The 26,547-nt window shown below is 37.7% G+C and overlaps 1 protein-coding gene and 1 pseudogene across 3 annotated transcripts in view; both read right to left on the bottom strand.

Moving 5' to 3' along the window:
- Window positions 1-319: 319 nt before the first annotated feature.
- RARS2 (arginyl-tRNA synthetase 2, mitochondrial) overlaps window positions 320-26,547 on the bottom strand; it is a 68,952-nt gene continuing 42,724 nt past the window's right edge. For 2 of the 3 annotated variants that reach the window (XM_047101938.1, XM_047101937.1), the window contains 13 exons: window positions 22,604-22,680; window positions 12,971-13,129; window positions 11,846-11,952; window positions 10,623-10,718; window positions 7,783-7,843; window positions 6,193-6,269; window positions 5,599-5,723; window positions 4,949-5,016; window positions 4,754-4,863; window positions 4,276-4,371; window positions 3,197-3,271; window positions 1,562-1,625; window positions 320-1,082 (listed from right to left, as the gene is read on the bottom strand). In XM_047101938.1, the coding sequence (XP_046957894.1) occupies window positions 996-1,082; window positions 1,562-1,625; window positions 3,197-3,271; window positions 4,276-4,371; window positions 4,754-4,863; window positions 4,949-5,016; window positions 5,599-5,723; window positions 6,193-6,269; window positions 7,783-7,843; window positions 10,623-10,718; window positions 11,846-11,952; window positions 12,971-13,129; window positions 22,604-22,680 (1,202 nt within the window). In that variant the 3' untranslated portion in view covers window positions 320-995. Of the gene's footprint in view, window positions 1,083-1,561; window positions 1,626-3,196; window positions 3,272-4,275; window positions 4,372-4,753; window positions 4,864-4,948; window positions 5,017-5,598; window positions 5,724-6,192; window positions 6,270-7,782; window positions 7,844-10,622; window positions 10,719-11,845; window positions 11,953-12,970; window positions 13,130-22,603; window positions 22,681-26,547 lie in introns of those variants that run through there. The other variant, XM_047101939.1, reaches the window with a different exon arrangement.
- Window positions 25,317-25,852, bottom strand: LOC124528352 (60S ribosomal protein L23a-like; annotated as a pseudogene).

Genomic DNA, 26,547 nt, shown 5'->3' with positions numbered 1-26,547 from the left:
TTAGGATAAATTATAGTAGACCTGAATGGAAATACTGGCAGATGAGGATAGCCGTACTGATCAAACAGAGCACATCCCACGTTACCTAAACAAATCATGCAAAATATCCTTGGTTGATATGCAGGTACATGAAAGAAACGGTGTAAGAAACTCCATTTCAGGGGCACCTGGGTGGCTCAGTCGGTTAATCAAGCATCCGACTTCAGCTCAGGTCATGATCTCACGGTCCGTGGGTTTGAGCCCCAGGTCTGGCTCTGTGCTGGCAGTTCAGAGCCTGGAGCCTGCTTAGGATTCTGTCTCCCTCTCTCTCTGCCCCTCTTCCACTCACACTTCGTCTCTCTCTCTCTCAAAAATAAACATTAAAAAAAAAAAAAAGTTGAAGAAACTCCATTTCAAATTATGGTTTAACTAATGGACTAATTTTTACAAAAAGATCCTGGTACCATACCTGTAAGTAATTCCTTGTTATTTAAATGTGTTCAGTTCCCAAGTTCACATAATAAGAATTACCTACCCGTACAGATTAACGAAAGATAAGCACAAGATCTGTTCTCTGGGAGTGGTTCTCATCTGTATTAGCAAAAAAGCTTAATTTTGGTGTCCCTAAGTTGATTCAGAACTAGCCATTATTATAAGAAAATTGAAATGTTTTCATCAGTTTTATCTGATGTGAACATTAGGTAATCTCAGTTATGAGAACAGTTTCTGGAAGAATGACACTGTAAAAAACCTCAAGCTGGAGTTTAATCCTTTATCCCCATTAGACCGCAGTGAATTTTAGAAGATTTGAGTTAGTTTTACAAAACTCTGTTTAGTACTTATGGACCATGAGGGAACTCAGATGATTTTTTAAGATAAAGATTTAATAAGTTGATGAATCACTTAGGCTTAATAAAATATAGATTCTGATACAGAACAGTTTAAATTCTAAACAAAGCATATAAGAATAGAGAACTAGAATTCATTAATTAAAAAGCTGCTATTTTAATTAGAAATTACATCCTACATACAGGTGTTATTCCAAGAAGTTTCATTCCATTGGCTAGCACAGAACGCACAGCTCTGAAAAGATGAAGTCTGGCCTATAAAATAAAACAAAGGATGATTAATGTTCAACAACAGGCTAACAATACATGAGTAAAGAAGAGTATCTTTAAGAGTAATTTTAATTTTCTTCTAATTTAAAGTAGGAACAGTATCTCAGGGTGCCCTAAGATTTGCTGTCAGTAAGGAAAAACAAATTTAGCATCCTGTAATTTATAGTATGACTGGTACCCCAAGAGTTGGGGAGTGGGAGTGACACTATCATTATACAGCCCAGCTTCAGATACGGGGAACTCCTCACTCTTAGGAAAATGTGTTTCAAAGTCCAGTGTGTTGGAAAATCTGAAAACACTGATTGTTATAGCCCAATTCTAAGTACCACCTGAGTCTATACTATAAGTATACTATAGTATACTACTGCAGTTAAATGAGATGCTATTTTAGAAACATTTACAAGAAAGACTCAGTAATAGTAACCTGAGGATGCTAAAGATAACACAGAAAACACTTAACGTACCCCAGCCACTTCAGGAGGACTGTCTTTTATATGCAGTGTCTTGTGTGCCATACCTGCAAGATGACTGAAACGGGAAGAGAGAAATGAAGACCAGAAGTCATTTCCTGTTGTAACATGCAAGCTTGGTATTTTATTGCCTCAACTTAAAGAAATCAAAGCCTAGCTCCATTAAAAGATGTATCCAACATTGGAAAGCTGAGACTTGAATCATTGCATTTCTGTAATAAGAAAAGTAAAACACATTAAACTAAAGCTTTAGATTTTGGTCCTAATACCTTAAGTTCTTAAGGTGGTGATTTCAGTGTTTTATAAAGATAGGGGATTCCTTTCTAATTAGTTTTTTCTCATTTAGGCATCTTTAGGATGAAAGGTATAATGTGGCCTGGACTTCCCCCTCTGTATGGTGAGGAGGTGGGGTAGAGACTAGCTATCAAATACAAACACCGCACAAACATGGGCCACTCTTTAAAGCATCTTTTCTGTTCGGGTATAGCAGCAAATACAACAATGTGCCAGAGAAATGATGCTTATGACATTGTTTCAATGATGAACTGACTTAAAAAAAAATACATATTTATTTATTTTGGGGAGAGTGCAAGCAGGGGAGGGGCAGAGAGAGGGCGACAGAGGATCCAAAGTGGGCTCTATGCTGACAGCCTAACAGCAGAGAGCCCAATGTGGGTCTCGAACTCATGAACTGAACCACGAGATCAAGACCTGAGCTGAAGGTGGACAATCAATTGACTGAGCCACCCGGGTGCCCCTTAACTGACATTTAATAAGACTTTCTGGCTTCTTTATTTCTCTATGACTATGTAGAATTTAAAGGGGAAAAAATTTTTATTTAAATCTGGGGAAGGCAGGTAGAAAGGATAATCAAGAAAACCCCAATAAATCTGATTTCAGTAAATCTTGAGTAAAAGCAAGTATTTCCTTTCTTAAATAGATTTATAGAAAGATAACAGCTGTTGCTCTAGAAGATACTCAACTTCTATTCAGAATTCTGAAACAGCTACTATGAAATTTCTATTCAAGTGTTACTGATCTGCCTTCCAGTTCATTCTCTATTCTCTGGCTGGCTAATTTTTCTATGCTTAAAATCTTTTTATGGACTCCACTGCCCTGAAAATAAGCTGAAATGCCCTAATACGTGCAAAAAAAGGTGTGTACACACTCATTTCTCACCCCTCGCAGGACTATGCTTGTAGTTCCTTCAGTATCATCTTCTTGTTCAACTCTGGGCTTTTTCTTCCTTTTCTGCGACTTTGTTTCTCCTGATTAATATCAACTCCTCTCCTCCAAAAAGCCCTCTCTGATCCATCAAGGCTGGGCTGAGTGCCCTAACATGGTCTCTTATGTTCGCTCTATCTTAACACACATGTACTGTTATGTAACCACCCGTGACAAAGCTGTTAGTTCCTGTTAAAAAGACTCAATGACTGTACCTTATATCACTGAATGAATAAATGAATATTAATTGCTGATTTGCAAAAATGAAGCAAGAATTCCTATAACTTAAAGTACCTCATTTTTTAGGCCAGGGGTTTGTTTATAGGAAGACTTTAGAAGAAAGGTCCTTTTTCAGATCAGGTCTCAGAGGTCTTTAATACCTGAAAACAGCAAGGTTATAGGTACCTTAGAGTTAGAAGGTAACTGACAATGTGCCTGGGTTGAAGGTCCTGAGATGATCTATAAAGCACTTCGTCGAACCTAAAAGAAACATGACAGCAGCAGTTGGCAGAGGAAGACTGGGCACGTATTACACTAAGCTGTTAAGATCTTGGATGTAAGGCTGACTTGAAATCATTAAGAGTAGAAGGTATATGTGAAAAAGGACCTTGGATGCATTTGAAGGTAAAGGCGCAGTTTTCTTTCTTACGAATTCCTTGATGGCAGGTACTTTCTAAGTCATCTTGATATCCCTTAGGCCTAGCCCGGAACAAGGACTCAAATCATGGCTGTTAAAGTGAATGTAAAAAGCCTCCAGCCATGTTTAGGAACATAATCTAGGAACTAACAAACAGAGTCTACCCTCAATGCCAAGGAAACCAGGTTGGCTTATTTTTCCTACCAGATTAGCCAAATGTGAGAAAACTGACTCCTGATCCCAGGAAAGAGTCATTGACCACTATGTGGCAATTAGAGAAAACTGCCTTGTTAACTACCCACATCCCTTTCCAGAGACTAGTATCTCCTGACAAGTCTGGCTTTACCAACAAAGCTTGAAAGAGCTCAAAGGTATGGTCTCTTGCCCAGTGTAGGGGCATCAAGTAGATATTCATCTGAGACTGTGAATTAAAACCATGTAGCAAATGAAGGATTATGGTCTCATGGAAGCTGTACAAAGGCAGAGATTCCCCGTCACTTATTGAAGAGGGTGAGGAGAAGATGAGCTTTTCCAAAACTAAAAATTTATGCTTTACTAGGCTTTCTATTCTCATACCATGACCCAGAAGATGTTAGGCACCTGTGCCGATTCAGCAGTGATAATATTTTTAAGTGCCAAGGATTGACCTTGACTATGTCCTCTGTCTGCCCTCAAAGGGCAGATAAATTGCTTTTTGGTCATACCTCCAGGAAAAGCGCTTGCTGTCTGGTGGCAGGGGGACGGGGTAAGAGCTAGTTACTGACTTATTCACTCCAGTGGTCAGCAAACCCCCAACAGTCATTTCACTAGGCAGATGAAGACTAGATAAATACTAGAAAACCCATACCTGAGAAGATGCTGAAGAATGGAAACAGACTGTGGTTCTTGTAAACAAGCAGTGTTGAAATCATTTAGATAACCACATCCAAAAGTCTCTTCCAAACTGTTATCAAAAGTTTAAAAACAACGGATTAAACAAGTCATCCAAGGACACCTAATTGAAGTTTATCATGATGCTTTCTTTAATCTTTCCTAAATCTGTTACTTCCCTCGGAAAAAGGGAGTATATTCTTTGGCAGGGTTATTTTGAGTACAGAATAAGGTAACATACAAAAGCACTTCTTTATAGGTGCTCAATAAATATTTTAACCCCCCCCCCCAAAAAAAAAAAACAAACCTAACAGGTGGTCCACTGTACTTCTAACTAGTTTTGAACAGATGTCTGAGAAGCCCAGCAAATATGACTTTGATCTTAGGAGCACATCAACCAAGCCTCACCCTGGGAAGGACAGAGCGGCTCATGCATCCCCGCAGACTCCCCTCACCTGTGGAGGCGAGCATGCGTGTACTGCAGGAAGACGCCTGTGTCCCCACGACTCTGGAAAATACGATCCCAGCTGAACTGATAGTCAGACAAGAGCACACCTTTGAAGTCCTAAAATGACAAGAGTAAACCTTTAGTGCTGGGATTTGTTCTGGTACCAAACAAAAGGGTCTCACAGGATGCAGTCTTATCAGACCTGAATAATGAGTGCTGCAAGCCCGACCCTCTCTGCAGTCTCCTGTGGGTTCTCCACTTCTTTGGTAGCTGAAACAGACAAAGGCAGCTATCTTTAACCTACATGAAACCATTCAGAATCAGAGATTGAAGGAGATAAAATCTGCCAAAAACATACGCTGCCAGCAAGAACAAACAGGTTCAGAGTGGGCAGTTTACTTCCCTAATTTGGGCTAATTGACCTTGGATAAAGATGTTCCCCTGCCTACATTAAAGGGAAAGAAACATGAATTCGTTTTTCTCATGAATATCCCTTGTGAGACATTAGATAAAGCTGGTACTTACTTTTCCAAGGCTAAACAAAGCCACCAGGACTTGTGACCTGTTTCCTATTACATACATAGGAATTTCACATAAGCACTCCAACACTGGAATGACAATGCTGAAGCTGTCCATGAAAGAGGCCTAGTGTTGTATCAGTGCAGATTACTGAACTGAATGACACCAAGCAGCAAGTCTAAAACCTCTGGCACCTCTAATTAGTGCAAGCTATTTTTGACAAGGTTAATGAAAATTAAGAGAGGGACAGTCATAACAAATCACACTGCACAGAAGTCCAAAGAACATAAAAGTGGCATGTAAGTTGTGACTGTAACAATAAAGTGAATTCACTCTTAATAGAAGCCATGTTCTGTAGCATCCTTGATCGAATCTCATTTAGAACATCTTCCAGAAAGGTAACCTCTCCTCTTCGAGTCTTCATTCCCTGCACCACTCCAAAGGGCACGTGCTGGCACCTGAAATGAAGGAGAAAAGAACTGATGATCAAAGTGTGTAACAATACCCTTTCAGAGAGTAGTCTGAACTTTAACTCTCACAGAGGGGCTTTTCAAAATTAACAAATTAAAATGTGATGTGATTTGTTATATGCCACAAAAGATGTTAAACACACAGCTTCATTGTACAGTTAATCACTAGCATGTGATTAAATTACTAGTTGCCTTTGTGAAATAAAAGGAGGGATTACGAATTTTGGACATCAAGCCACTGAGAACAGATGTCTACTAAAGACACATATATTAAATGTAAGTTAGAAATAAAGACATTAAATTAATGTAAAAAACAAATCTGCTTTGCAAATATGTTGCAACAAAGAAATGAAGTTTGAATAACAATTTTCAACAACCTGGTATATTTTGGGACTTGGCTGACCTAACAAACCTTTAATGATCCTAAGCAGGCAGTTAAGAACTGTGCTGACATTACCTTTCTGCCCAGTCATATCCCATGATCTGCAGCATTTGGAACACTTGCTGAAAATGCTTTTTTTGCCCTTTATCTGTCTTGGGGAAAAAAAAGTATTTAAAACAACAGTGACAAGTTAACCTACAAAAACAGGTTGGACATAAATCAAAATATTTGAGTTTTGACAGACCAGAGTCATTGTCAATTGATGTATTTTAAATAAGCACACAGAGAGGATGCCAGTAGAAGAACATCTAAGCTGAGTGTTCTACAAGATAATAAGAGCTGTAGCACTCCACGAGTCAGGAGGAAATACGAACTTTAATCTCTTGAATATTCTATTTAAATTCCTTCTCTTTCAGCTATCATAACCTTTATCTCCAAGAAGGAAAAAGGTAAGTTCTAATAAGGTATATAATGGCAACTTTTTTTTTCTTAGGGGAAAGGGAGGTTGCACATGGAGAGGAAGGAAAGGGAAGAAAAGACCAGAATAACCCTCAGCAATAAGAGGAACAAACTATTGGATGCACACAACAGCTTGGGTGGATCTCAAGGGCATTCATTATTGCTGAGTGAAAAAAGCCAATCTCAAAAGGTTACCTACTGTGATTCCACTTATATAACCTTTCCAAAGTGACAAAACTGTAGTGATAGAGAACAGAGCAATGATTGCCAAGGATTAGGGTCAGGGGGAAGGGGGGGTTATTAAGTGGTTCCCAAGATGGAGTTTGCTTCATGATGGAACAGTTCTTTATTCTGAATGTTGTGATGGTTATGTGATCTCTCCCCTCCCCCCAATATATTTAGGCCCACATGCAAGTACATGTTTTAACTAAGGTCTTTACCATGTCAGTTTCCTGGTATAGATAAAATACCATGGTTATATTAAGATATTTTCTTTGGGGAAGGCTGGGTGAAGGGTCCATGGAAACTGTACTATTTTAAAACTTGTCTTAAATTATTAAAATAGTTATTTTTATTTATTTAAAAAAAATTTTTTTTTTGTAACGTTTTAATTATTTTTGAGACAGAGACAGAGCATGAACAGGGGAGGGGCAGGGAGAGAGGGAGACACAGAATCCAAAACAGGCTCCAGGCTCTGAGCTGTCAGCACAGAGCCCGACGTGGGGCTCGAACTCACGCACCATGAGATCATGACCTGAGCCGAAGTCGGACGCTTAACCGACCAAGCCACCCAGGCACCCCTAAAATAGTTATTTTTTAAAAAGTACATTATGGTAACCTGCACATACTCATTTCACATAACTATTTTCCTGAATTGGGTATTTTTTTTTTTTTTTTACGATGATCTCGCAGTTCGCGAGTTGGAGCCCCACGTCGGGCTCTGTGCTGACAGCTCAGAGCCTGGAGCCTGCTTCAGATTCTGTGTCCCCCTCTCTCTCTGCCCCACCCCTGCTTGTGCTCTGTCTCTGTCTCTTAAAAATGAATAAACATAAAAAAATTTTTTTTAAATAAGCCTAACATTGAATTTCTTCTATATTTTGACAAGATTATTTTTCCATAGTTTTTCAACATGGCAATTAACTTCTTTCTTTGCAGTTTTCATGAGGTAAAGATCATAATCTTTTGTTCTTTATTGTGATTACTTACCACATAAATCATTGTATCAAAATTATACTTGTCCATTCGATCTATAGCAGCTGCAAGATCTCTGAAAAATATGGCCATAAATTAAGAGTTACTAGGCAGATCTGGGTAAAAATTTGCTTTACGTATTTAATAGTAATGAGGTTTTTCTAATTAAGAACTCCTATTACTCCACAGTCTAGGGTATACTGCTTATGATTATATAATCCCAGTACCATACTTTCATATAAAGTAATAATAACAAAAATAGCTTTGGGAAAAGCAACAATAATAAAAGTACAGTGGAAAGATTAAAAAAACAACAACAAAATAAGTAAATATAAGCTCTGGGAAAAGCAGTAGTACTAAAGCAGCTCCAGGCAAAGTGTCTGTAGGTAAATGTTTTATGATTTGTTCATCAAGCCTGTACTGGGAACAATCACCTGAGTGTCACTTTTCGGCAGTATACCTTCTTAAAGAACATATTTAAAACACAGGTGATGTGGTAACTTAACAGATATCTTTTAGCTACTCTCCTATTACAAGGACTTTCAAAAGTTTTGAATCAGTGATAAGCAATACCTTCTAAAACACTGTACAAGACCAGAAAGTCCTTTGACAAAAACTCAACTCTCCTTTCTCTAAGTATAAAAAACTCAGTTTGCATCTAGTATGAAATAATGAAAACCAAACCATTAACAGTGAAATTTCAAGTCAAAATTATGAAAATATTGAAATTGAAAATCAAAGCTATTTTTAGTTAACAATATATGACACTGGGAAGATTTTAAAAGGTCCTAGATCTTTTGAAATCATGGAAAGCATCAAAACATCATTAGTGCCCATCTCCTAATCCTAATAGAACATAGAGCATGCATTCACAATGGAGGCAAAAACTGGCTCCTGAGGGACAACAGAATCTTATTCTTTTTATGTATAAAGCACATATGTGCACACAACACATACAGATGCACAGGAGATCTGTGATATCAAACATTTCCTGAGGTGGGCAAGCAGGAAAAACAGGCTAAAAAGGCTCCTGAGAGGGATTATAATGGAAAAACAAAAACAAAAAAACAAAGGTTGTGAAACACGAGTATAGAAGATTATCCCCCAGATGAAGTCACAAATATATACCCCCACTATATTTTTGGTTTGACACAAGGACAAAAGAGAAGCCTTTTGATCCAATGAAATAATAAAAAAGAAGAATATAAAGAAAAGCTCTAGGCTGAGTCTGTGAAACCTGAATTTGAAAGCAGGAAGAATGCCAGATCATTTAGTTCAGGCCTCTCATTTCAAAGTAGGGACCCAGCCCAAAGAAGGTCCCCAGCCTCACCCTGTGCTCTTGCCAGTATTCTCCCGCACTTCTGTCTGTTATAACTACTCTTCTAATTCACATCCACATGTATTGATGTATTCTATAAGAACCCACTGAAAGGGCAGAAACAAAGTTCGAGCAAGGTGAAACACTAAACATTTTGGCAAATGGCAAAAAACACAATTATTGTCTCAAAGAGAAACATATAGGTATTAAGGTAAATATACAGAAAAATCTAGACCTAATGAATGACAGCCCAAGAAAAATAACCAAATCAGGACCACTAAAATGACATGGAACCTCTATTCTGGGCGGACACTTTTTTAAAAAATGTTTTATCTATTTTTGAGAGAGAGACAGAGTGCAAATGAGGGAGGGGCAGAGAGAAAGGGAGTCATAGAATCTGAAGCAGGCTCCCGGCCCTGAGCTGTCAGCACAGAGCCTGACACGGGGCTCAAACCCACGAACCGTGAGATCATAACCTGAGCTGAAGTTGGACGCTTAACCGACTGAGCCACCCAGGCGCCCCTGCTCAAGGTTTCTTTATTTAATCTGTCCAGCAATTATTGGCTGACACAAAATATTTTTTCTATTATTGTTTTTAATCTAGAAAAAGAAATGTACCTCTTAGATACACAGGTTCTTCTCACCTCCTCACTATAATTACATGGAAATGATAAAGGGAAATGCCAAAAAGTAATAGAAAGTAAAGAGATCAATTTTCTAACGGAGAGTAAGAGAATCAGATGGTTGTTTAAAGCTGTTTGGAACAAATGATGGTAGTTAACAACAACAATAAATATCAATACTTTAATTATACTATAAAAGTGGGTTTATGATCCAATATAAAACTCTAGCCTGGAAGACACTAGAGCCTTTTGCCAAAAGTGTTTCAGTATGGCCATGTTTGCTTGTGTGCCTTTTTTATGGTCCTATCTTCTCCTTCCTATTGGCTTTGTCCCAGATATAAATGTGCTTGATAAGATGTAAGTTCCAGTTCTTACTGATTAACAGAGACTAGACTGTTCCTTTCCACAGGAGTCAGTCATGCAGACAGTTGGAAGGGGAAAAAGAAAAAAAAAGGCAACATGGCCTACTTCTCCCTTACCCTGTTTTACATGAGGACTGCTACTCATGTGCATGGTAGATGAATCTTTACAGAGGATGCCACTGAGCCAATATGACCACCTTCTAGTATATACTTCCTATCAATGTACAACAGGAAAATATTTATAGTTGAGGTACCTCAGTTTTCAGTTTGTAGAACAATGTATTTATTGGCTGTGGAAATCCTATGATGTTTAACTTACTGTAAATAATCTTTTTCAGTCACTTTTCTGATGATGTTATACCTTTCCAGGAACTATAACTGGCAATAGATAGACGCCCAATAAATACATCTTGAAGTGAAGAGAACAAGAGATTTAGAAACTAGGATTTGGTAACAGCTTTGAGGATAAAATGACTGTTTTAGCACTGATCCTACAACAAAGCACATGAAGTCACATACATTCTGATGCTGACCCCCCCGTTACATACAAACCTGGTTGCGTAGAGAGAAGTCCCATCGCTTCGCATTACAGTACAAATTGAGGAGGGGTCACCATTTCCAGAAAGATCCACTATAGCTGTTCCTTTTCTAGAAATGCAAACAGGTAACTCTTAAGAAATAGAGTAAGACCCTTTAAAAGTATAATATCTATAACATTATCTTTGGCAAACTGGAAGCTATTTTTTATTCCTTACGTAGCAATAAGCAGTATAACCAAATGAAGAAAAACAAGGAATGGGACCATGAATTTATTAAGAATGGGTATGCTATAATTAATATTTAGTTGTCCTATCTTTTTAAACTCTGTAGCTCTGGGTAAGGTACTTAGAAAGTCTTTAGCATATCCAGTTGAAAAATGAGATTTCAGCTGTTTAACTGTGAAACATCATATTCTTCTAATTCAAATTATAGCATTTAATATTGGGCTAATTTTTAACATGCCAGAAAATACCCTTGAATAATAAACCATGGAATTTTGTTACTATCTTTCCTGCCTTGTCAAAAATTAGAATCTGTAGATGGAGATGCAAAAATCTGCCTTATGCACATTACTGATGTTCTCCATGTCTTCCTCGTAAAGATGACAAGAGAAGCTCTTTGGTACTATGACAACTGGTGCTTCTAAGCAACTGGTTTGCTTCTGTATTACAGATGCCTGGGCTCCTATGACTGGTACTGTTTGTCTGGCTGACAGGAAGCTCAAAGCTAAATTAGAAATCTACCGTAAGTAAGGCAGTGTATTAGATGATATACCATTATCATCCCTGATTCTGTATTATTTTTTTCTGCCCTCGCTTCCTGATTTCCTCATTTTACTCTTTCAAACGCTTGTATTATACCTATTTACATAATATGCCTTAAATCTATTTTGAACAGGATGTGGTTTTTTAAAAAGGCAGGGCTAAGTAAGATGTAAGTTTTATTTCTTTTTTCCAGTTACATCAACTTGTCTGACATTAGGCCAGTCATTTGTACTTTCCGTGCTTCAGTTTCTTCACATGTAAAAAGCAGATTAACAACTTTTCTTCCAACCTGACCAGGATTTTGTCATGGCAGCAAGAAGACCATATGTGGAAAAGTACTTTGAACAGCAAAAAGCACTACAAAAAAAATGCCAGGAAGGTTGCACACCACATTCTGTTGTTCTTACTGAGAGACTATATCATTTTTCCCCAAAGAAATAACTTTACTAAAGAACAGTAACCTGACCATACATTGTTTTCTGCAGGAGTCCTTTACTGTCCAGCAATTTTAAGACTTCTCGAGATTTTTCACGATAAAATGATTCTCCTGAATATTCATCAAAGTGTACTCCTAGACGCTAAAAGGATTCAGAAACAAAAGAAAGGAAGTTACTTAAATGTCCTATTATCTTATCCTAAGACAAAACAGGATGCTCTACAGTCTGTCACCCAGATTGGGAAAGTAAGAATTAGATGAAGTCACTCCTCTGCTCTACCAAACTTTCTACCTCTTCCCACACCAGGCAAGTCCTCACAATAGTACTGTGCTGATATGGTAGTTACTGGGCCCACACGGCTATTCAAATTACATAAAATAAAAAACTTGACTTTCTCAGGAACACTCCTCATGCTTCAAGTGCTGGATAGCCACCGGTGGCTAATGGCTATGCTGCTGGGCAGCACATCATGGAACATCTCCATCACAGCAAGAAGCAAGGTTGGGCAGCTCTGGAGAATGTCCTACTTCATGCCCCATCCTACAACCTCTTCCACCACCTCTCCTGCAGCTCTTCATCCTGCTTCCCTACTCCAGCCACATGGGTTTCTTTAATGAAACTCTCTTCATTCCACATACTCGCAGACTCCGTCTCCCCTCCCCTGCTTCATTGTTCTCCACAGCATCATCACCACCTAACAGACTGTGTATGTCCTTGTTTAATCCCCGTTGTCTTTAATTTGCTCTCCATCTCCATGCTGGCATGTGAAGTCCAGACAGAAGTACTTCTATTTCCTTTACTCACTGTTGTATTTCTCCCACCCCCTAAAATGTTTATTAAATGAACAAATTTATATGCATCACACACAGGCCTACAGAAATGAAAGGGGAAAAAAACAATTAAGATAAAATGAAGGAATGAACAGAAGACAGAAAAGAGAAACCAGACTGACACAGAGTACTAGAGTGCCACCTGATATTTGGTTTGTGAATTTCACAGGATTGTTTCAAAGCTCCAACTTTCAGCATAAATAATAATATGTGGGTCCTAATTTTCAATGGAATGACAAATCTAGTCTTAAAACATGAGCTGAGGAAGCAACTTCATTCCTCAGTAGTCCCAGTCAAGAGCACCCCATCACAGGAGAGTAGGTGGGCACCTTGTAAATCCGCACGTATTCTTCTATGCTCAGGTCTCGAAATTTCTGCCACAGTTCAAGTGCTTGCATGTCACCCAGTTCTAATCGCTGAAAGAACTCATGCGCTGATTTTGCTACATTTTTATTATCTGCTGCTTCTTTATTAACTTGTACATAAACCTAAAAGCATAACAGTATATTAAATGAAGTACATTAGTCACTGTTACCTTCAATGGAACAAAACACAATCCTGAGAACTTTCATTTAAATGTTAGCCAACTACCCTCATGAGAGTGTAATCTTTTTTTTCTTTTCTTTTTTTTTTTTTTTGCCATGGGCCCTTAGTGCACCCTATAAATCCCTTCTCAAAATGTTTCTAAATGCATAAAGTAAAACACATATGCTCATAAAGGAAATAATTACATTGAAAGTTATCCAATCATTTTTTAAGGTTGTGATGTAGTAATGGAAGAAAATACTAAATTTCTGATAGAGGTTAGGGAAAATAAAATGTGTAATTTTCCCCTCCCTTCCAAGTTCACAGACTCTTGGGTTAAGAGTGCCTGGGTTAGGGGGCGCCTGGGTGGCTCAGTTGGCTGAACGTCCAACTTTGGCTCAGGTCATGATCTCCCAAGTTTGTGAGTTTGAGCCCTACTTCAGGCTCTGTGCTGATAGCTCGGGGCCTGGAGCCTTCTTCAGATTGTGTGTCTCCCTCTCTCCCTGTCCCTTCCCTGCTCATACTGACTCTCTCTCAAAAATAAACAAACATTAAAAAATTAAAAAAAAAAAAAAAAAGAGTGCCTGGATTGGATTAAGCTAGCATTCCCTCTTTTTTTTAATAAAAGGGCAAATTATTATGGCCGCAACTTTTCTGAGAAAAGGTCAAAGGAGGTAGAATGGTTCAATCTGGCTAAGAAAAAGCCAAAGGAAGATTCAGCAGTTGTTTTAAGAAAGACTTTTAAAATAGTTCTCTAAACCTCCAAAAGACCCATAACATAGCTTATCTAGGAAGACCTCTGGACAGTTAGTTTACTTACACTCGAACCTGGGCTCCTGAGAACTGTGTGGACCACTCACTTCTGGAATGTTTTTGCACCACCTGTCTTGGCTGGTTTACTTCTGCCCCCACCCAATGACAGGAGTGGAATTGGATGGCTTATTGGATGGCCTCCCATTTCTATGATCCTGTGATCACAGTTTAATAATTTTCTGGTCTCCAAAATGCAAGGTTAATAAATGACAATAAAAATATCAACTCTGCACCTCAAGTAGTACTGAAGTTACCCATATAGAATATAAAGATTTTACTTCTTTTTTTTTTTTAATTTTTTTTTCAACGTTTATTTATTTTTGCGACAGAGAGAGACAGAGCATGAACGGGGGAGGGGCAGAGAGAGAGGGAGACACAGAATCGGAAACAGGCTCCAGGCTCTGAGCCATCAGCCCAGAGCCCGACGCGGGGCTCGAACTCACGGACCGCGAGATCGTGACCTGGCTGAAGTCGGACGCTTAACCGACTGCGCCACCCAGGCGCCCCTAAAGATTTTACTTCTAAGTTGTAACTCACTTCCAGGATGAAACATGGATGATGCATTTACTCTCCTCGTATTTCTTTCAGAAACCTATTAAAGTAGCATAAAGTAGTAAAAATTGGCAAATTACCAAAGAAATAGGAGGCATCTGTTACAGTAATATCATCAAAATATCAGTGGCAGATAAAGTGGTTTTATTGCTGGAGTACACACTGGGACAACTGGAATGTGGCTTAGACCCACTAGATCTACCAACAAAAGGGACAGGGCATTAAACATCTATCAAGGTAAAAACATCTCATCTTTCATAGATGGCTTCTGTTAACTACTGGAATGGCAGAATGTAATGAATAAATATTCCAAAGAGAGGTTAAAACTATCTAATTTCTTTTTCCTTTTTAACGCACATTGCACAGAAAAGAATTAATATAGCAGGCCTGAGGTGCTATCCTTAAAATGTCCGGTTTGCAAGCTTACCCCTTGGCTGGCATCTGGGAACTTGGCTGGCCATGTGGGTACTTCAGATTTGGGAAATGTTCCCACCAGCCTAACTGATAAGAGTAGCTCACTGTGCTTAAACTATGAAAACAATATGGTTTATGCTAACTACTTGCTTTCCTTCTGGGAGTTTGGCATTTTAGTACATGCTAAGCAGAGGGTGCCTACATGATCAAACTCCAATAGAAACTTTGGGCATGGAGCATCTAATAAGCTTCCCTGGTAGACAACATTTCATGTATGTTGTCCCAGTTTGTTGCAGGAGGAACTAAGTGTGTCCTGTGTGACTCCACCAGGAAAAGACTCTTGGAAGCTTAGCCCTGATTTCTAACAGACTTCACTGCATATTCCTTTCCCTTTGATTTTGTTTTGCAACCTTTTGCTATAGTAAATCATAGCTGTTAGCACAATTATACATGGAGTCCTGTGAGTCCTTCTAATGTGTTATTAAACCTGGCGGTGGTCTTGGGGAGATTGAACACACATACCATAAAATATTAATTTCCATGTGCTCCTATGAAATAAGTCCAGAATAAGTCAGAAACAGAGAAAGAAAATTTTGGTAAGGTGTAGGAAAACAGAGAGAGTCACGGTGAGATAGTAAACTGCAGACTTTTTGACGTTTTTTTAAGTGTTTATTTATTTTGAGAGAGAGAGAAAAACAGAGTGTGAGCTGGGGAAGAGCAGAGAGAGAGGGGGACAGAATCCAAAGCAGGCTCCAGGTTCTGAGTTGTCAGCACAGAACCTGACATGGGCCTCAAACCCATGAACCGTGAGATCATGACCTGAGCCAAAGTTGGATGATGCTTAACCAACTGAGCCAGCCAGGTGCCCCAAACTTCTTGACTTTTGAATGACATATCCATGGACAATTAAACTGTTGTCCAGCCTATAGTAACTGAGGCATACATATTTCTATGATTGTGATTGAAAATATCTCTCTCATACACACACACTACATGCACATTCACATGTAATTTATAATCAAACATATACAAAATATTCTTATTTTCAAAAAAAAATTTTTTTTAAATCTAGGACTCTGAACTCAAATAGACAACATTTAAAAAATCTAATATGCATGTGAACTACTGGTAAGAATATTTTTAGAAAAAACTTTACCAGAATCTTTTCCCTTTCTTAAAATTTAAAATAGAAATAATTAAAGCAAAATAAACAAAACCAAACCCTAACACTTGAAGAATCTTGGCATTTCAGCAATTTGTAATTATAAACCAAACATTATTGAAAATCAACTGACACTATCAAACAGAACCATAGAAGAGCCTTAATTAGCACTTAATCTGCCTGTAAATGAACAAGAAAAAACTGTAATTATTAACATTCATCACCGTTTTAGAAAAGAAATGCATTTTCCTTCACAAAATAACCTTAATACTATGTACTTCTGAAATTACAATTTTTAATTTAGTCACCACAAACTTTTTATGTTTAGAAAGTATGCATTTTGAACACAGCCTCCTTTTGAGGTTAGATCTAGACACAAAAGGAATAAAAAGGAAGTTTTAAACTTGGATTTGATAATAAGAATGTGGCTTAGGATGTTCTTGAGAATGGAAATAATTTTTCTTTTAGTTACCAAAATACGAAAGTGAGGTATATTTCCATGAGGAAATAAACTAAACATTTAAGACTTCCTTAAAGGAATATTAACCTTTTCACTATTTCTAGATGTTAATATTCCCAAAGAAGCATAGGATATTTTACTTCTGATTTAACTGATTCAGATAATTACAGTCAGCTCAAGATGATCTGTCCCAATATAAAGAAATAAGTACGAGAAATAAAGTATATAATGCTCTCTTACTCTCTTAAATTTGATTCTAGAATACCACTGGCAACATAGACACAATTTAATTCTTTGCTTACAGGGCTCTAACCCCAACCCTGGTTATTTCTGTCTTAAAACAGAGAATAACTACTAAGAACGGTCAGCATAACTTAGACACTAAAGACCCTTTTAACTATACAATTTGTCTTCTATCTTAAAATGCATTTAATTTTGTTCTAATTTTTTTAGAAAAAACATGTAATGAATTCATGATTACAACTCAAACAAAGAAGGTAATTTTTAATGTTGTTTCATGTCTTGATCAGAAATTCCTTACAGAACTGCTGGTTGAGATAGATTTCTTTTGGTTTTTTTTTAAGGTTTATTTATTTTTGAGAAGACAGAGCATGAGCAGGCGATGGGCAGAAAGAGGAGACACAGAATCTGAAGCGGGTTCCAGACTTTGAGCGGTCAGCACAGAGCCCAACGCGGGGCTCAAACCCACAAACCATGAGATCATGACCTGAGCCAAAGTCGGATGCTTAACCTACTGAGCCACCCAGGTGCCCTGAGATAGATTTCTAATGTTAAATGGAATATTAAAGAAACTCAAACAATACAATTATAATTTAAAAGATCAATATATCAGTTAATAATAAAATAAAAACTTAGTAATTATCAAGTTTCTCATTAGTATATCATTAGCAGCATATAAATAGCATTTTTTCATCCATTCATCTTCTTTCAGTATTTAGAATCGCCTATTTTTGGTCTTTGTTAATAATAATGTCCATGATATACCTTTATTCAAGGATGACAAAGATTCACTTCTTATATATATTAGACACATGGTGATATACATTTCTCATGCTGAAAAAGTTTTTTGCTCATTTTGATGGGGTGGGAGGGATAATCACTGAGCTATTAATATGCACTCTGGTCTTGCTTAGTATTCCCATCCTTGTTCTAAGAACACTCAGAGGAAAATGAGGCACTGTAGTAACGCCCAGAAGAGTAGGCATTGGGAAGAAAGGCTAGCGGCTTTGGGGAAGATGGTCAAGAGTATGGTAAAACAGAAAAGCTGCCAGGAGAGAAGAAAGGACAATTGTCTAGATTGAGGAGGGAATGGGGATGGAGAAACATTCCCAGGAATAGCAAAAGCTGGGCAGCCTCTAGGGGTGGCAACAGGCCCTCTGAGGGAAATGATTTGTGGTGTCCCAAACAGGGAGGCTGATATCTAGACCTATGGAACTGGGCCACAGCTAGGATCTCCTATGTTTGTCATACAAGCAGAGCTGTGTGCCTCCAGGGCATTTATGTAGGCTGGGATACTGGGCACATCAGTCAAGACCAATGTGGATTAAAGCTAAGAAGAGGCCTCCATGCCCATCCTGAGATGTACATAAGAATGTGGAGGACTTTGTGATTTGGAAGATGAGAAACCCTTAACAATGACTAGAGATGACTCTTACCACTCTCAAAAATATGACTGGGTTCAGATTTAATTAGGCTTACAATTTAAGAGTTATTTCTTCCATGTAAGTATTATAATGAGTAAAATTCACATTAACCATAATAGTCACTTTCTCTGAAAATAGTAATGTGATCTAACCAATAAAGAACTCTTGAATTCAAGTCTTTATAAAGTAAACATTTCTAAGTGCACAAATATGTCATTATGTCTAGAACTGATTTAACTTGAATTACTTTTTTAAGTTGAAGAAATCTTTTTTGGAGACTCTAAAGCCAAAACAAACAAACAAGAAAAAAAAACCAACAATCAAAAAAAGCCCCATGGTCTCTTGAGGAATAGATACTTCTTCCACATTAAAAAAAAAAATGAGAGCAAGTAAATAGTATCATTCGTTAATTTGGTGCTTTGCTCTTGCCCTATATTCTACTTTTTTTTCTTATTAATATAGGGAAACTCAGGGTCAAACCTCTAATATACTATTTCCTACTAATACATTATCCTCTAACTTTCCAGGTCTTTTTTTATTAAATGCCCATCACTGTAATTACCTAAAAGCATTTTAGAAAGGGTAAGGGAAAAATAATGAATACTTTTGGGGCAATTATGAACTTAATATGTTAATATATCATGTTCCCTTTATAAATGCCACTGTTAGGGTACAGGGCTAATGGATACATTATTGTCATAATATTTATCTCTTAGGAGAGGCTGCTCATATTTCAGAGGCATTTCTATGGTAATCAAAATCCATATTAGGGGCACCTGGGTGCCTCAGTCGGTTAGGCGGCCAACTTCGGCTCAGGTCATGATCTCGCAGTTCGTGGGTTTGGGCTCCGTGCCAACAGCTTGGAGCCTGGAGCCTGCTTCAGATTCTGTGTCTCCCTCTCTCTCTCTGCCCTTCCCCTGCTCATGCTCTGTCTCTCTCTCTCTCTCTCAACATTAAATAAGCATTAAAAAAATTTAAAAATTGATATTAATAAGCAATATGCAATGAGTCAAGTTCTAAAACTTGTAGCCAAAAAAAAAAAAAAAAAAAAAAAAAAAAAAGCTGGTTATACATTCCTAAAACAGTGTTAGATGTTCTCAAGGTCCATTCAAGTAGTTTAAACTAGGAGAAATCCTGAAATTACTTTTAAAAACTATCACTAAAATAGGTAAAAGTAGGGGCGCCTGGGTGGCTGAGTTGGTTAAGCACCTGACTTAGGTGCTTGATTTCAGCTTAGGTCACGATCTCACGGTTGGTGGGTTCAGGCTCCGAATCAGGCTCTGCGCTGCAGCGTGGGGACTGCTTGGAATTCTTTCTCTCTCTCTCTCTTGCTCTTTCTGCCCCTCCCCTGCTTGTGCTCTCTCTAAATAAATAAACATTAAAAAACAGATTATAACAGGTAAAAGTAAATGAGACACCCATATACTCATGATTTAGATTTAACACTTTTTACCATAATGAATTACTTTTTGATAGAAGCAGAAAGGCTTTTTTATACATGTCACAAAACTTAATTTAAATGTTTTCTTTGAACCAATAATGTGAATTCTAAATAGCAAATATATTAGTTATTTAACTCATTAGCTAATTTAGGGGGAGGTATGAACTATTACAAAACCAGTTCCCCGTTTCATGACAAATCAGAACAACTAATAAATGGTTTTAAATGATGATCAACAAAAGTCCCATGTCCACACACAACAGCCAGACATCATGGGAAAAGAAGGACTACAGGTACACAGAAAAACAAGTAATGAAGCAAAGCACAAAAATGGGAACGCAAGACAGAACTGATTGTAAATGATAAATATTTTCATCACAGAAAAGAAATGCTAAAACTATCCTATAATTTCTATACACAAAAACTGAGAAACTGAAACTGGGGGATACTGATCATGACGCCATTCAGCAGGAGGCAGGCCACAAACTGCCACTGGATGGCTGAAGCCAAATTCAAAACAGATATGCTGGAAGGCTGAAACTGAGAAAACTAAACTACTAATTGTGTTCCTGGTACAGCAATTTGAGGATGAAAGAAAGGAAAATGGTATGTAAGTAATTACAACCGATGGAAGTGAATGGCCAGAAGGGCATTCTGTCATGCCAGTGGAGGACAGGGCAGTGCATGAGCACCTGGGAGTCAGACTGCCTGTGCTGGAGCCCTGCATCTGGCCCTCGGGTTTTGCATCAGTAACTGCATGAGGAAGTCAATTTTGAGAAATGGTACGAGTGTATCCTATAATAGCTCTTCCTTGGAACTATATAATAGGTCTGATATTCTCCAACTTAAATGGAAGAAAGGGACCAAAAAAAAAAACCCCTACAAGATCAAATTCATACAAAATGTAACTGCAGGCATGGTGCCTGGGGCTGGCGATAAAAGATCGAGAAGACATGGTCCTTCTGAAAGTGGTTACAACTATAATCTGACAAGGAAAAAAACCAGGGGGTCCAGCCAAAGTCCAGGTTTTCTTTTGGAACAGTATAAAATCATTTATTAATATTTGCCTAAAGCTCAAAAAAAAAAGGAAAAAATTCCTCACTTATGCTCAAAGTTTTTGTTGAAAATAATCTGCAATGATGGCTATCATTTTAAAATGAAATTGGGCTAGCAAAAATTAGCCCAAAGATAAAATAACCTGGAGGCTGCCACTTTAGGCTCTGCATTTTTTTTCTGTCCTGCAAAGGAAGAAACAGCCAGTTAGTACCCTAATGGATTTCTTTTATTACAAACAGCAACGTGGGTGTATTTGACTTGCTCTTTTGTCTATAAATGCTGCTTCTCTACGAAGCTTTTAGGCAAAAGAACACTTAATGAAAGCAACACCACTGTTCCTTGAGTTTTTAGTTATTCACAGAAGTACCTCCTGCCCTTCTTCCTTCTTTATGTGCATCCATCAATCAACAACCTCTAATATAGGTGTATAATCTCCAACTTTTTATGAGTCTCAAAAGCCTGGAAATTTGTGATAAACTGCATAGAAAGAAACATACATTTAAGTTTCTATCAGGTTTGAGAACAGACTTTACTAAAAATATTTAAAATACTATGAATGACAAAGACTTAACTATTTTCAGGGTTAAATAAAACGTTTGAGGTGGGGTGGGAGAAAGATGAGAATAGTAACTCTCATATGAAGTTGTACTCTACATCCTTAAAAATGTTCTCTCAATGACAGACACAAGGTCTTCAAGCAAGTATTTTTATTTTCTGTCCAATGGGTTGTCTCTGTGGGCCTGGATCTGATGAAAGGTTCACTAAGCCTGTGGTAAAACAATACTTGCCATTACTCAAAGTTTTAAAAAATAATACAATAAAAATTCTAGGCACTAAGGTGGCATGCTTTATTTACAGACGACCATAAAGAATCATTAATTTTTAAACTCTTGCCTATCAATAAAACTCAATGGAAAACAGAAAAAAATCTTTTGTTTAATATTATAAATAAAAATGTAGGCATTTAAAGTGCAGTGCATGCAGGGACTCAGGAGAAAATTACAAACCATTAAAACTCTTCAAGAATTACAATGTAATTTTTGTTAAATTTAACTACAAAGCTGCAGGAGAAAAATTATTTAACAGAAAGGAAAATTATGAAGCATTCTCAGTGGCTTTTGCTAGGGAAGTAAAGCATTATTTTGGTAAGTGCTCTTTCTTATGCACAGGTGTAATAACATCTTTAGTCTGATCCCCAGTACGTCACCAACACGGCTGCTGTCATTGGTGTTTATTCTTGTAAGGCCCAGAAACAGAAAAGAGAACAATTAGGGCAATGAAAAGGAAACACATCTCCTGGAGATTAATTGGGCAGGAAGAGCTTTATTAATGAACTCGAAGAAAAACTGAGGACAGTGAATCAAAGTACCCAAGGGACTATATGAAGCAGAATAGGAAGGAGTTCACGCTGGGCAAAAGCCAGGAAAAGGAGCTAAAAGACAGAAATTTAAAAAAAGCACACACAAATTCAGAGAAACACAGGTATCTTCCCCCACACTAGAATAAGATTAAAAAAGTATATACTTATGTTTTTCGATTCTAAATGAATTATAGTTATTGCCATGAAGAAAGCTGCAGTTATAAAGCAACTGACAAAAAATTAAGAAATTTGCGTTGAATCTGTTATCCCATGTGTTTATTCTAAGATGACTCTATACCTAGAAAAATACTGTCCCAAATCAACTAAAACCTAAATAAACACTTGGACAAGAAAATGAAACGAACTCCCTAGTAAAATAAAAGCCACATTGCTATAATTCCTTGTTTTTATGAACATTTTTAAAAACCTCTGGGATTAAAAATTAATCCAAGCTGCAAAGTACTCTGAAAAAAATAAATTGAAGCATTTGCTACTATTGTTTCTTGACAACTTACTTCAAAGAGGTGCTGTAAAGGATTGGACTGAAGTTTTTCTTCATAGCCAAACAGTTGGAAGCCAGTTCCCAGAAGACCTAGCACAGTAATACATAAATGAAAAAATTATAAAATGGAACAGTAGAGAACAGTCATGGCAGGGAACAGGTATAGCTATATCAAAATATCAAGCCCTTGTAATTATGTGTCCTGAGAGCACTACAAACACATTTTATCATCTTCTGCTACCCCATAAACTCAACATACTGAATCACAAATTCAATATGTTGAATAGATCACTGAAATTAACTTCAAAGACACCAACGGACTATGAACTCATCAAAAGCAGGGTCTAGGACTAACTTGTCTTTGTATTAACAGTGCCCACCACCAACGTAGCAGACATTAATAAAACAAGCATTTATTGACTAGCTACCCTGAGGAAGGACATCATGATGCTACATGCTGGATGCTTAAATTCTGTGAAAACAAACTTATGGGAGGTGATTTCAAAACTTTCTTTTTAAACTTGTAGATGTAGGGGCGCCTGGGTGGCTCAGTCGGTTGAGCGGCCGACTTCGGCTCAGGTCATGATCTCACGATCCGTGAGTTCGAGCCCCGCGTCAGGCTCTGTGCTGACAGCTCAGAGCCTGGAGCCTGTTTCAGATTCTGTGTCTCCCTCTCTCTGACCCTCCCCCGTTCATGCTCTGTCTCTCTCTGTCTCAAAAATAAATAAACGTTAAAAAAAATTAGAAAAAAAAAAAATAAACTTGTAGATGTTAAAATAAAACAAAGGTAGAAGTTGGCTTGGTGTTATAATATTAACCCTTAAAAAAATAACTGGAGGAAAACAATAAAAGACAAAACTCAAAACATACCTGGTTATGTCTCCCATTCAAGGTGACCAAGCAACAAATATCTTTTATCTGGCCATATATTTGTCTTTTATTTGTCAATGATTTTTTTTTTTTTTTTTTTTGTCTTTGATGATAAGTTCTGCATTCAGGGATAGTATTAGTTTGAGCCTTATTTTTTTTTTTTTAATAATAATTGAGGTAATAGACTGTAAGTACTTATATTCTTAAGAAAGATGATCACAATTTCAGTTTAAAAGGATATATGCAAGGGCGCCTGGGTGGCTCAGTAGGTTAAGCATCTGACTTAGGCTCACGTCATGATCTCACGATCTCATGGTCCGTGAGTATGAGCCCTGTGTTGGGCTCTGCGCTGACAGCTCGGAGCCTGAAGCCTGCTTCACATTCTGTGTCTTCCTCTCTCTCTCTGCCCCTCTCCCACTCTCTCAAAAATAAATGAACATTAAAAAAATATAAAGTTCCTCCATGTCTTTAAAAAAAAAAAGGATATATGCAGACTGGGACCAAGAGCAATAAAAGGTGGTTGAATTATTTTAAAAACCAATCTGTTTCTATAACTCTTATGAATTACTAAGCTTCCGATCTAAAGGAGCTATTGCCAGTGGGCCTTGCTGACATACATTTTTCTATGGAGGCTCACCAGAAAGTGGGATGCTACTGAACTCAAAGATGTAAAATATTTTGGAGTTTTAGGCAAGAACTAGAAGGATGACTTAAAAATGTACCAGCCCTATTCACTTTTAACAAAAAGCAAATGTCAGTGTCTTAGGAGCAGGGTGTGGAAAGATGCCCAGACTGTTCTAAAAAATGGAAATAGGAAAAGTAAAGGCCAATGCCCATTTAATATTCAACCTAATATATTTTCAAAAACTAATTTTGTGGTTAGAAACTATTTGCCAATTTTTAATAGGAGATAGCTGAAACACCCAAAATTAAAACTCTTCAACCATTATGGTTATAATGGAAATGGTGACAGATCATTAACCATCGTAGTCCTTTAGAGAAACATTGCGATAATAAAATCCTGTAGCTAAAACTGAATACCATAATCACCTATTTGCTAATGCCTGTGAAATGCATAAATCGGTTAAACTAATGTAAAGTGGATATCACCTATTAAATCTGATTGTTGAGCCTAGGGCCCAAATCTCTGAATACCAGCTATTGTGAAATGCAGGTGGATTTTTAAAATGCAGGGCATGTTTTCAGATTCCTCCACAGTGAACAGTAATGGTACTATTAATTGGTTCAAGTTCTGTTTTTAGAGACTAAATGAGATTTTTATTAATTGAAATGAAAGAGAAGGTCATAAATCTGTCTTTTAGAAACTTTGATTTCATTTCACTAGCTATGACAGAACAGAATAGTATCAGTAAACTTTAGAACTGGTAGTGCACACTACACTTTATGGAAGCTTTAAAATATTATCTAGCGTTTCTTTTGGATTGGTACTGTAAAATACTTCCACAGATTCATTCATCAGTCTTAGTGCTTCTTATGTTTCAAGTCCTATGGACACAAAGATAATTAAGACACAATACATGCCTTCAAGGAACATGTCATCTAGCAGGGGAGAGAAGCACACAAGTAACAAAAGAGTAAGGCAAGCCTATTTGAGGAGAGCTGGATACTAGGAACTTGGTGATGCGAGATGTAGGCAAGGGCCTGTGTGTCAGAGAATGCCTTAAGAGGTGATACTAAGGCCGGATTTTATATTATATTATATTATATTATATTATATTATATTATATTATATTATATTATATTAATTATATTATATTATATTAATTATATTATATTAATTATATTATATTATATTTTATTTTATTTTCATTTCATTTTATTCTATTCTATTCTATTGTTGAAAAAATTTATATTTAGACTTAGCCAGCTGGACTCAGTTTAGATGATCCCAATTTTGTTGGCAACATCCAAAGCATCATAGTCAGGAGCCAGTCGAACATATGCTTTCTTTTTCTCCATCGGGCCTGATCAGAGTGTTGACCTTGGCCACATCAATGTCATAGAGCTTCTTCACGGCCTGTTTGATCTGGTGCTTGTTGGCCTTGACGTCCACAATGAACACAAGAGTGTTGTTGTCTTCTATTTTCTTCATGGCTGACTCGGTAGTCAGGGGGAACTTGATGATGGCATAGTGGCCAAGTTTGTTTCTCTTGGGGGCGCTCTTTCAAGGATATTTGGGCTGTCCTTGGAGACGCAGTGTCTTGGGCCATCGGAATGTAGGTGACGTGCAGATCTTCTTTTTTTTATGACTGTGGACACCTTTCAGCACTGCTTTCTAGGCCTTCAAAGCCTTTGCTTTGGCTTCAGCTTTGGGAGGGGCAGGGGCTTCCTTCTTTGCCTTCGGGGCCATCTTCATGAAAGGAGGTCGGATTTTAAAACACACATAACAGTTGCCAGAGATTTTTAATTTTTTTTTTAATGTTTTATTTTTATTTTTGAGAGACAGAGACATGGCACAAGTGGGGAAGGGGCAGAGAGAGAGGGAGACACAGAATCTGAAGCAGGTTCCAGGCTCTGAGCTGTCAGCACAGAGCCCGACACGGGGCTTGAACTCAGGAGCTGTGAGATCAAGACCTGAGCCAAAGTCGGACACTCAGCCAACTGAGCCACCCAGGCGCCCCAATAGTTGCCAGAGATTTTTAAAAGTTTGCATTCCACATGCTACCAGAACTTCAGTACCTTAGCAACTTCATTTATCTTGCCCTTCTTTGATTACAGGTATACTATGAGGTAGGAATGGTTCTGAGTAAACTCACAACATTAGAGATAATTTGTGGCATTCAACTGTTTGGTTCTCACTTCTCTCTTCCTCTCTTTTTTTTTTTTTGACCCCCTCTCACTGCACAATTTAAGAAGGAGCCAAAGTATCCCACTTTCTTTTTCTTCTAGGCCACTGGCTCAGGGTATAACAACAGATCACCCTCCATGTATGATGCAGGGAGGCTGGACCCCATTTGTTTGAAAAATGGCAGAGCTGTAGCTGGAAGGGATTATATAGCTAGACTTACTTCTTCCCTGGTACATTCACTCCTACATTTGACACATGTAAGCTACTTTTTCTTAATA

The sequence above is a fragment of the Lynx rufus genome, unplaced genomic scaffold, assembly GCF_022079265.1.
Source record: "Lynx rufus isolate CCGP_SWC_20201006 ecotype Redwood Valley unplaced genomic scaffold, mLynRuf1.p SCAF_6, whole genome shotgun sequence".
In the NCBI taxonomy this organism is placed as follows: Eukaryota; Metazoa; Chordata; class Mammalia; order Carnivora; family Felidae; genus Lynx; species Lynx rufus.
Note: the sequence above shows the minus strand (reverse complement) of the source record. Positions and strands in the feature narration are given on the sequence as shown.